General features: G+C 33.6%; 2 protein-coding genes across 3 annotated transcripts; one reads left to right on the top strand and one right to left on the bottom strand.

Annotated features, from left to right (window-relative positions):
- The first annotated feature begins 2,639 nt into the window (after nt 1–2,639).
- LOC112094645 (tubulin beta-2 chain-like) lies at nt 2,640–7,156 on the top strand. Its single transcript, XM_024176118.1, has 2 exons — nt 2,640–2,967; nt 7,044–7,156. The coding sequence occupies exons 1-2, from the start codon at nt 2,640–2,642 to the stop codon at nt 7,154–7,156; spliced, it is 441 nt and encodes a 146-aa protein (XP_024031886.1).
- Nucleotides 7,157–9,231: 2,075 nt separating this feature from the next.
- Nucleotides 9,232–10,017, bottom strand: LOC21398649. 2 transcript variants are annotated; one of them, XM_024176123.1, is made up of 2 exons: nt 9,889–10,017; nt 9,232–9,782 (listed from the first exon to the last, which is right to left on the bottom strand). In XM_024176123.1, exons 1-2 carry the CDS (start codon nt 9,894–9,896, stop codon nt 9,248–9,250), a joined length of 543 nt encoding a protein of 180 aa, XP_024031891.1. In that variant the 5' UTR covers nt 9,897–10,017; the 3' UTR covers nt 9,232–9,247. The 2 variants fall into 2 exon arrangements, with proteins under 2 accessions (XP_024031891.1, XP_024031890.1); XM_024176122.1 differs by having other exon boundaries at nt 9,232–9,786; nt 9,893–10,017.
- Nucleotides 10,018–12,226: the final 2,209 nt, after the last annotated feature.

The raw sequence follows: 12,226 nt of genomic DNA, 5'->3' as shown, positions 1-12,226 counted from the left end.
ATTACTTGGGGCTTCGTAGGACGCAAACCATCAATACTTCCGATTGAGGCTAAACTTGGGTAGATGCTCATGTTAGGGGTTATTTTCAACTGTCTTGATCCAGTGTCAGAGATTCATTTGTGATGCCGGATCGCTGGGAAGAGCACGGTGGCGCGACGACGCTGGACGAATCTGAGCTTGCGGCAGCTCGCGAAGACGACAGGCTTGATGATCGAAGTGAGCTTGCAATGGAGGAGTGGGCTTCACAGGGCTTGCACGGCGTTGGAGTGGGCTCGATGAGGCTCAAGTGAATATATTTAAGTATCCAGAATATATTTAACATATGTGAATAGAGATTTAAATTGTTCAAGTGCTAAATATGAAGAAGACCTAAATGTTCTAATGATTTGCGAATTTCTTTCAAAGGTCCTTATTTTAATAATGGAGTTTAGATGTGTTTTGTGGCTCAGTGGTTAAACTGTCCTGTAATTTCGGATATATAAGAATAAAGCATAATTCTGAGTTCTGAAGCAATAAATTTCAAACAATAAGTATTGTGAGAATTTATCGAATTCACTTATATGTTTAGTTCGAGTGTGTCAATCTAATCAGCCATTAGGAGTGACAATTCGTGTTGGCGGGTCGTATTCGTGTCGTATTGACTCGTTTATTAATCGTGTCGAAATACAAAACTCAAATACAACCTGTGTATTGGCAGGTTGACACGATATGACACCCTTTATTAAACATGTCATAAACGTGTCGTGTCAACCCGTAGATTACCTGTCAACCCGTTTATAAAATGAATGATAAATTGGTCGTATTAACCTATTTCTGAACTTATTTTTGAACTTGTTTATAAAATATGTGATAAATGGGCCGTGTTAACCTATTTCTGAACCTATTTTTGAACATGTTTATAAAATGGGTAATAAACAGGTAATAAACGGGTTGTGTATTCGTGTTACCCAAATATGACACGTTTAATAAACGAGTTATGATGGGTCAATTGCGGGTTGGCGGGTCAACTTGAAAATGACACGTTATTTAATCGTGTTTCACGGGTTCGACTTGATTTTGACCCGTACCTATTTATGATAAACCCAAACCCGCTAATTTCGTGCGGGTTTCGAGTCGTATCGTCGTGTCGCTACCCGGATTTTAGATTAGATTGAGAATAATTTGGATTAGTAAAGGATTGAGAAATTCTCAATAAAAAGGTTACGAATTGGATTGCGGACCGGAGATCTCTCAAAATTGCATAAACAACCAATCTGAATTATAAATATTATATATTTTTTCTACACATTTTTTTAAATACATATAACATTGTTTTTTATTTTTATAATTGTATGATATATGAGACTACTTCCGGCAAGTTAATTTTCAAGAGAAACCCAACTTAATATACTTTTTTAGAAATTTTATTAACACCCCAATTTATTAATTTTCCTTAATCCATAGCGTTAACCGTCGCTCCTAGGGCCGGCAATATGGGTCACGACACGACAATACGACTTGAAAACGACACGAATTTCGCGGGTTAGGGTTGAGAAAAAAGAGGCCGGGTCAGAATTGGGTCGACCTGAAATTGACACGAAAAACACGAGTCAATTTTAGGTTAGACTCGCCTAACCTGAACACGACACAAAACTCCTAAAAAACTAAAAAATACATATATTTTTCATTACATATTTTTTATTTTATTATGAACATGTGATATCATGATAATTATACTCAAAATCTTATACTATTATTTGCTTAATTTCAATGGATGTTATTGTATTTTAGCGTGTTATGAATTTTAAGTTATTTCTAATATGTAAAAAACTAAATAAAAATATATAATTTTCGTGTCAATTTCAGATTCACGGGTCAATTTTGTGTCACGGGTCATTTTCGTACGTGTCGTGTCAATCAGTAAAGTGGTCGTGTCATGTTCGTATTGCGGTTTTTAAAAAGTTTCGTGTTACAGGCCGTGTTCAGATTGACTATAAATTTTAAAAAATGATTAAAATACAACACGAACACGACACGTGATACGAATTGCCACCCTTAACTCTGCCACATAACATTAGATACAATCACAGACGTAAAATCTAAACAAAATCAGGCATCGTTCACTTTGTGAATTTGAGTTTTTAATTCAAGTTGAGATGTGATATTTTTTAAAAACTTTTCACTATAATAAAAAAAATTAAATGTGATAATTTTTTTAAATTTTTTTACTGCGAGGCCTCAATCTCGTTCAGTCAACACAATTAATGCTCCGGATTCGTTACGGTCGTTCCAAATTCTCTCCTAATTTCTCTTTTTTTATAAAAAATGAGAAAAAAAAAATTCTCTCCTAATTCATATTAAAAAATGTTCTGTTCTCTTATCAAAATTCGAATTCCCCCTAAAGCAAACGGCACCATCACTTTCATTTTACCGTTTTAGTTTTTGAAGCCGTTGAAACGTCCTCCTTCCCCAATTATGAAAAAACCCATTTCTTCCCTCTCAGACCTCGGTCTCTTCTCTCACTCACAGATCAAAACACAAACCATTCTCTCTCACTCCCTCCTCCAATATTCCCTTCTCTTTCTCTCTCTAGAACTCAGTAACTCGTTCGTACTCAGAACACCGAAAATGAGAGAGATCCTTCACTTCCAAGGAGGCCAATGCGGAAACCAGATCGGAGCCAAGTTCTGGGAAGTGGTTTGCGCCGAGCACGGGATCGACTCGATGGGTCGGTACAACTCGAGCGAGTCAATGTCTTCTACAACGAGGCCAGTTGCGGGCGGTTCGTCCCACGCGCCGTCCTCAGGGATATGAGCCCAGAACCATGGACAGCGTCGGATCTAGGCCCTAGGGCAAAGATCTTCAGGCCGGACAACTTCGTCTTTGGTCAGTCCTCCGCCAGAAACAACTGCGCCAAGGGTCACTACACCGAAGGCGATGAGTTGATCGACTCGGTCCTCGATGTGGCTGGGAAGGAGGTTGAGAACTGTGATTGCACGCAAGATAAATTTTTTTCTCTCTCTTGAATCGATTTTGCCTAATCAGTGACGAATTTGAGTTCTACCTTTATGTTTTTGGAGATTTTCATTTTGTGTTCTTTCTCCCTTTTTCGTTTTCTCGTTTGTTGATTTTGGCATGATATTCTGCTTCTTTATATTTAGTTAAGTGATGAAATTCCAGAAATATTATGTGTTTGTTTCTCAAATTAATGCATTATTCTGCTAGTGTATTTTAGGTTTGGTTTTTCTGTTTCTGTAAAACATACACTACGTTTTAATTTTTGTAGTTATTTCAAAAAATTTTCATAAGGCTTAATAGTACAAAGAAGAGAATTCATTTTAGCATGATTTTGCCTTTCTCACCAGACCACCGAGCACACGCTTTGCAAGGTGTTCCTTTCCTTTCCTTTCCTTTCTTTCTTTCTTTCTTTTTTTCTTTCTTTTGTTTGGTTTCTGAGAATTTTTTTTTTTCATGCTCATTTGCCTTACGGAAAATGTATATATTTTTGCTGCATTTCGAAACTTAATTACTTAGTCTATCAGAAAAACGTTTATGGGGTTTGAATGGATTGGTTCAGGCTATGAGAAAGTGTGCTCGAGTGCAGAATTTGTGCTAGTTAGCCACATTGGTAAATTTTCTTTTTCACATTTCTATATATTTATTTATTCACTAAAATGATCTCATAATTTTTTGCTGAGAAATCAAAAGGTTCTTATTGCTATGTGTTGTTCATGCTTGCTCTTGCTCATTCATGTGTAAAGCAGAGGAATTAGTGTTTTAAGTTTTAACTGAAAATTTGGTGAGTGTGGGTACTCTTCTTTTTTGTTTTTTTGTTTTTTTTTTCTCTGTCTTAGGTACATTTTACTTTTGGTACATTTATTCTGTAACTAACATCGTTACTATCATTTCTTTTTAAATAAGTTGCAAGTCTGGCTATTCTTTTGTGTTTAATTGCATAACTCCATGGGTGGTATGTCTATTCTTTGTCTTATACTAATCCTATTCAGGCTTTGGTGCTTTGGTTATGATCGTTACTTGTTAGAAGAGTTTTGCATAATTGGTGTGAGCTTACTAATCAGATCTTAGCAGTAAGTATAATGAGTGATAAACATTAAGGTAATACATATATGTTGTCACTGCACAACCTCATTCCGACTGAATTTCCTTTTGTTGATTTATCTTATGTTTCAGTGCTTTTCCTCTTTCATAGAAGACAAGTTCCAATGAAAAGAAACCCAACCCGCATCTTAAATTATTGATTTGTTAGTTCCTAGTTTTTCTAGAAGCAACCTACCATTTTATTCGAGCAAAAGGGAAAAAAATCATTTGTTATAATTTTCTTCAGCCTCAAATTAAAAACCAAGTAAAAGACTTATTTCTATGAAACACTTACTACTTTCCAAATTCGCTTCTTTAATGTAGCCCTTTTGTTCTTTGATTTTTTTTTTTAATCAACTTTGTGGCTTTACCTTTGTAAAAGATTCAAAATTAAAAGAAAAAGAAAAAGCAAAAGCAAAAGTGAAAGAACATACTTTGCTGAATTCATTGCAGTTTCTTTTCTTTCTAATGTGAGCACCTTTCCAGTTTCAAAGCAACCAATTAAAATAAAGCATCGCTTTTGATATTTTGTGCTTTTCTTTTCTTTTATCTCTATCAACCTTATTACTTTTGCTTCCACTTTCTGAATTCCGCACAGAAAGAAAAGAAAAAAATGTAATATAATACAGTTATTTTCTTGAAACGTGTTTTTAGAGTGCCTTTTTAGTTCTCATTAATTAAACAAATTAAAACGCTTCAAGAAAAAAAAAAAGTCAGGTACATTCTCTTGCTCACTTACTCTACAATATTTTTATGTATATATTGTCACTCTATTGATACTGCACATGCAATTTAATCTATATTTTTATGCTAATCGCTACATGATTAAGTGATCTGTCTAAGTATTATTTTTTTGTCACTATTTAGTTGAGTACATTGGATAAAATGTAATCTTGATTTTATGTTCTTAAACACATCGTTCTCAATGAATAGGACTTTATAATTTTAATGTAGTTTAAATATTATGAGTTTAATGTATAGCTTGGATGTTAATGTTTCTAATATATATAATGATTTCATTTGAGTGGGGTACACTTAAATACAAAATTCTATAAACCAGGATATTTTCAAAAGGGGAAACTGTTAAACTCCTTTAAAATAAAAAAAGGAAAGAGTTAAACTCCTTTAAAATAAAAAAAACCAGTAGTTAATGGTTTGGGTTTACGAGAGAAGAAAAATTACGAAAAAAAAAAGTATGGATGGTGTCGGGATTTGAGGAAAGGTATATTGGTAATGGAAATGGAAATGAAGTTTTGAGAATAAGATAAAGAATTTGATAAGAGAAAGTTACAGATAATGATGTCTTTTTACACATAGGAATCTAAAGAAACAACTAGTCATAAGTACCCTTAGTCTTAGATATTAGAATCAGTACAAGGTCAAAACAAAAAAATTATAGTTCTTCACAAAATTAACAACTTTCATGAATGGAGTTTTCCCAGATTCGGTACAGAGGACTCTTTAGGGTTTATTAGTTACATGTATCATCTTGAGAGCCTTGTGTTATTGTTTATAAATCATTATATTATTTATAATTTTTTTGAAATTTAGGATGACTTGCCTGTTACGAATTACAAACTGTGGCTCTGTTTATCAGTAGAATAGGGAGTTAGGCTTCATGTTGTTTTATGTCTTTATGGACTTGATATTCAAGAAAATGTTCATTCTGAGTCCGTTACATTCTAATACCTGGTTTTGATCATTTTCTTAATTAATTAGTATAATGTTTACTGGAAAGACCTCGTTGAGGAATTCTTCAACATACTCTACATGGGCTAAATAAAATTGGTTCACTACTACATTATTTTATTTACTAATACTCTTGCCGAGTTCTGAAGCAAGTATTACTTGTTTATTGTATGTACAATTTTGTTAGGGTGTCTTACGATGTTTCTAATGAAAGTTAACAAGATTAATAACCAGCTTAGATAAGGTATGTAAATATTTTGATGTCGTAACTTTTTATTTCTACATATTAAATCTTTAAGATTAAGATTTCATGTTTTTTTTTTTATAATTTTGTTCAAATCAGATTAAAATTATACCTTGATAAATTGTTTCTTTGTTTATTTTCTCTCATCGTCTTATTTGTCTATGGGTTTAGGTTCAAGTTTATTTTATTTTTTGTATAACCAGAATCACTCATTACTTTTTAGTATAATATATTCACAATCAAGAGCATGACATATTCTTTTTTATCGTTAAGTATTATCCTCTATTAAAGAGCAAACAAACATGACTTGGATTGAAAAGAGAAGCTATGTGACACAAAATTGTACCCTGTAAATTCTACAATTTATACTTTTGGTCATCTTTCATTTTACTGTCAGAAGATTGACGATGAATCAATTTTACACTTGTTTTCTTGCTTTTCTATTTTTCTACTTCTTGGGTTTTTTTTTTTTTTTTTGTTCATGTGTCGTCCTGTATTCTTTATCAAAAATGTTGTAGCTTTTGTATCAACAAAACAGAGTAATGCTACTATAATGGCTTTGTCGTCCATGTATTCACATTGATTGGCATTTTTTTTTTTTGAATTTGTACTGTAATAATTGTTTATTTTCTCATAAACATGCCCGTGTCTGTACAAAGACTGAAAAGTTTAGTCGAATAAGTTATTCCTGTTAAAGCAACTCTTTTATTGTTTCTTCAATGGCTTTGCTTCACTAGGTATGTTTATCGTTGTTCTATACAGAGTACTTTTGAATTCCACATTTGATTAAATGACATGCGAACTTTTGAATTCCTTGAGAACTTTCAATTAATTTACTGTTTTTTGAATCAGTAGTCCTCTTCGCTCTAAGTTTTCTGCACATTTTACTGGGGTTAGTAGTGTTCTCATAATCATTTCTGGGATGGTTGTCTGTTGTAAGAACCAGGGGAGAAAGCAATAAAGATTAAAGTTGCGAAAGGTTTTGTACCTGTAATTGATATCTTCTCATGGTTTTGTACCTGTAATTGGACAGCGTCTGATCTAGGCCCTAGGGCAAGATCTTCAGGCCGGACAACTTCGTCTTCGGTCAGTCTTGCGCCGGAAACAACTGGGCCAAGGGTCACTACACCGAAGGCGATGAGTTGATCGACTCGGTCCTCGATGTGGCTAAGGAGGCTGAGAACTGTGATTGCTTTGAAGGTAAATTTTTTCTTTCCTTTCTTGAATAGATTTTGCCTAATCAGCGGCGAATTTGAGTTTTACCTTTAGGTTTTTGGAGATTTTCATTTTCTGTTCTTTCTCCCTTACTTTTTCGTTTTCTCATTTGTTGATTTTGCCATGATTTTCTGCTTCTTTGTATTTATCTATGTGTTTGTTTCTCAAATTAATGCATTATTCTGCAAGTTTTGGTCAATCGAACGCTCACTCTATTGTGATTTAGGGTTTTTGTCTTTCTTTGTTGAGAAATATAGACAGTGAGAAGTGCATAAGAGAAGTGTATATTAGGTTTAGTTTTTCTGTAAAACATTACACTACGTTTTAATTTTTGTAGGTATTTCTAAAATTTTTCATAAAGCTAAATAAACAAAGAAGAGAATTCATTTTAGTATGATTTTTCCTTTCTCACCACACCACCAAGCACACGCTTTGCAAGGTTTTCATTTCCTTCCTTTCTTTCTTTATTTTGTTTGGTTTATGAGAAAATCTTGTTCATGCGCATTTACTTACGGAAAATGAATATAATTTTACTTCATTTAGTAAAGTAATTAATTAGTCTATCAGAAAAACGTTTATTGGTTTTGGATGGATTGGTTCAGGCTATGAGAAAGTGTTGTCGAGGGAAGATTCGTGCTTAGTTAGGCACAGTGGTAAGTTTTCTTTTTCACGTTCCTATTATTTATTTATTCACTAAAAAGATCTTATAATATTTTGCTGAGACATTAAGGGTGCGTTTGGTTACAGTGACGGAATGGTAATGAAAATGGTAATGGGAATGGTAATGGGAATGGAATTGGAATGCGCTGGAATCATAAACTGATTCCATTGTTTGATTGGAGATATGGAATCAACACCTGAATGAGGATTATGCTGTTTGATTGATAACGGAATGAAATTGAAAAAATTGTATTTTGACAAAAATACCCTTGATTAATAATCCTAAATAATTTAATATTTTAATTAATTAAAATAGTAAAACATAATTTAATTATTGAAAAAAACTTTTTATTTGAAAGATAGTAATTTAAAAACTATATTTTAATTATAAAAAAAATAATATTTGATATTTTTATGTAATAATAAATTATCAGAAGCTTAAATATGATAACTTTTGACATCTACCATTATATGTTCTGTGAAAAATATAATTTTAACCCCTGTCAATACAATTTTTATGCAATATTGTCACACTATAGTTTCTTAATAATTAATGCATACATAGATTTTTTTTAAAAATCAACATCTCATCCCTTGTAAATAATATCACTAAGTCATAACATAATATCACTTATAGTCAATAAAAATAAGCATAAAATCAACATCCACTTATGCCTGCAATCCTACCGTGGTAAAACAAAAAAAAAGTGAAAACGAACATAGTATACTTATGCCTGCAACATCCTACCGTGGCAAGTAAAGCATGAAAAACATGTTTTGAACTTGCCACACTTATGCCTGCAACATCCACGATTATATATATATATATATAATCAATTGAACTACATATATACAATTGAGTGTATACAATAACGTTGGAACAATAAAATTGAGAATTCAATTATCAAATTTCTCTCCTTTTGGACTACACAAAACCGAAATTGGGTGCAACAAATTCAGATAAATAATTAAATTCAGATTTTGCCCAAGTTATGAATCTCCATATGAGTTGGTATAAAAATGTTAGGGGCCCTTGCAGTATTCTTTCTGCATTTGATAGCTCCAGTAACTAAGCAGCACAATTTAAAATCTCAAATTTTATGTTGGGATCAAACTACATAAATATATATATACACACACACACAAAGAGGCTTTAAGGCTCCACTAATCCAAATACATCACTAATAAACTAGAAATAAAACTATCTTATTCAAAATCATCAGCAAATTCCCAGATCATTGCCACTTCAATCAATTGTTAGAAAATAAACATCAATTAATAACAATCTGATATAATTGGTTAACCTAGCTAATCCGCAGATCAAAACAAAAATTCAAAACCGGAAAACTAATCGTCTAATCTTCAATTACCAAACGGAAAATTCCAAAATGAGATCATATCTAAGCGAAAAAAACACTTATTACACCAGGGGACGCCAAGTGATCCGAAATCGGATTCGAGAGCGTCGAAGCTGAAGAAACCGGATCGGTAAACGGGGTCGTGAGGAGAGACGCAGACGAAGGTCCGGGAGTGGAAGACTAGAGGTGAACAGGATCGGTAAACGGGGTCGTGATGAGAATGAGGGCGAGAGAGAGAGCGGTGATGCAGGGCCAGAGAGGACCCAATCGGGCAAAGTAGAAGGTGAGGCGAGTGGTGAAGAAGGAGAAAGGGTGGCTGACCTGACCTTGCCGGAAATAGAGGTGCCGGTGAAGCTACAACCGGATCTAAGGAAATCGAAATACGAGGACGAGATTGAACGAGCCAAATAGAGTGGAGGAAGGCCGAAAAGGAAGGGGTCCGGCGAGACTCGATCGGCGGAAGAACGGCTCGGGTTGCGACGGCGATGGGAGCTTGGGTGGTCACGACAGCGATCGGAGCTTGGATGGGCGCGACGGCGATGGGAGCCCTAGGTTTCTCTCTTCTCGCTTGAGCCTCGGGGACAATACGGAGAAAATGAGAAAATGGGCTGAATGGAAAAGCCATTCCACAACCCCCCCACATGAATGGCCATTCACTCAAAATGAGTGAATGGGCTTTCCTACGGAAAGCCCTTTCTAACCCAAAAAATGAAAGCAAACAATGGAATTTGATGGAATGGCTTTTCCTTTCCATTCCATTCCCTCCAACCAAACATACCCTAAATGTTTCTTTTTGCTATGTGTTGTTCATGCTTTCTCATTCATCAGTAAAACAGAGGAATTAGAGTTTTAACTGAAAATTTGGTTAGTGTGGGTACTCTTTTTTTTTTTTTTTTCTTTTTTTTTTCGTAGTCTTAGGTACATTTTAGGTTTGGTACATTTATTTTGTAACTAACATGGATTATTATCATTTCTTATTAAATAAGTTGCAATTCTGGCTATTCTTTGTGTTGAATTGCGTAACTTCCTTCACAGGTGCTTTGTCTATTTTTGTCTTATACTAATCTTATTCATGCTGTGGTTATGATTGTTACTTGTCAGAAGAGTTTTACATAATCGATGTGAGTTTACTGATTGGATCTTAGCAGTAAGTATAATTAGTGAAAAGAATTCTTTCCTTTTAAAACCATGAATCATGATTTGTTTGCTATGTGTTCTTCAAGCTTGTTTTAAAATCATGAATCATAATTTAATCAGAGATAATGCTTAAAACCCTCTTTGTATTTCGTCAAAATGGTGGATTTTGCACTTTGTTTTCAGAAATACTTCACTCGTTCCCTTTATCTCTGAGAAGGTTTCAATGCGATTTGTAAAACATAGGGGATAATTTTAACGTTACTTGTGAAACGTAGAGAATATGTGACACATTCTTAAAAACGTAGTAGGGAATGACAAAATTTTGATAAAAGGTTGGACAATTTTTTTCTTTTATTAACCCCATCAAAGGTATTACAATTAAATAAAGAGCGTGGCCTGGGTACCTTTTACCTTTCACTCTCATTCACATTTTAGTTTAGACATTTTTTCTATTAGATACTAACATTGATTACTATAACTTCTCATTTAGTAAGTGATAATTGTGGCTTTTCCTTTGTGAATCCCACATGTGAAGAAATATTAGAAGTGCTCAACTCCATGTGCGGTTTTATAATAATCATCATATTCGCTCTCTCTGTTTTTTTCTTTTTTTTTGTTGTTGTCGTTAATATAGGAAAAAATTTATTATTTATGCAAAACAAAAAGTACAAGAGGGGACAAGGAGTCGACCAAAATTGAAACCTAGAAGTACTAGCAAAGAGCTAAAACCTAAGAATCTACTGATACAAAAAATCATAGGCTCCCAATAATTGTGCAACCAAATCCCAACCATAAACAAGTTTTAACTGAAAATTTCATGAGTATGGGTACTGTTTATTTTTGTTTATTTATTTGTTTCTTTTCATTTCACTCTGTTATATTTAGATTTGGACATGGATTACTATCATTTCTTACTATATAAGTCATAATTCTAGCTACTTTTCCTAGATCCGCATGTGGTGAAATGTTAAAAGTGCATAACTCCTTTCACACGTGGTTTTGTCAATTCTTGGTTTCATACTAATTAGATATTTGACACTTTGTAATAGGATCCCAGCTTTAAGTATAATATGTTATAAGATTTATAGAATTCTTTGCTTCTAAAACCACGACTATAAGGATTGTCTTTCCTGTGTCACAAGTTATTCGACTACTCAGTGCATGACATCAAAGACCCCTTTTGGGTTTCTGATTCTGCCTTTTAATCTTTCAAAGCATATGTGCTCTTTTCTTCAACCTTATCCTGTTTTCCATAGTCTTTTTATTCTTTAATTTTTCACATAAAAAGTCATGTGATTCTTGTGTTTATTAGATGTGAGTTTATGGTGCTGAAGTTTTCCCTTTGATTGAGTGGTGGAATTGTTCTTCTTAGAACCCATCCACTGAAAAGCTTGCTTCAAAAAGGGCAGGTAATTTCAATTTTTCCTTTCATGGTAACCAATCGTCTGTCATTTTAGGTGTATAAGGAAAGATATGAAAAAGCAGCCAAGAAACATCAATTGCAAGGGTTGATTATCATCTGGGTTTTTCATACAATTAATATTCTACCCTTATAAGTTTATCAAAAACACATATAATTGGAAGTGGGTATTCTACAGTTCTTTATAGTATATTTGAATCAAAACAAGAACCCATCCACTGAAAAGCTTGCTTCAAAAAGGGCAGGTAATTTCAATTTTTCCTTTCATGGTAACCAATCGTCTGTCATTTTAGGTGTATAAGGAAAGATATGAAAAAGCAGCCAAGAAACATCAATTGCAAGGGTTGATTATATCATCTGGGTTTTTCATACAATTAATATTCTACCCTTATAAGTTTATCAAAAACACATATAATTGGAAGTGGG

The sequence above is a fragment of the Morus notabilis genome, unplaced genomic scaffold (genome assembly GCF_000414095.1).
Source record: "Morus notabilis unplaced genomic scaffold, ASM41409v2 Scaffold240, whole genome shotgun sequence".
NCBI lineage: Eukaryota > Viridiplantae > Streptophyta > Magnoliopsida > Rosales > Moraceae > Morus > Morus notabilis.
This window is presented reverse-complemented; position numbering and strand designations above follow the sequence as displayed.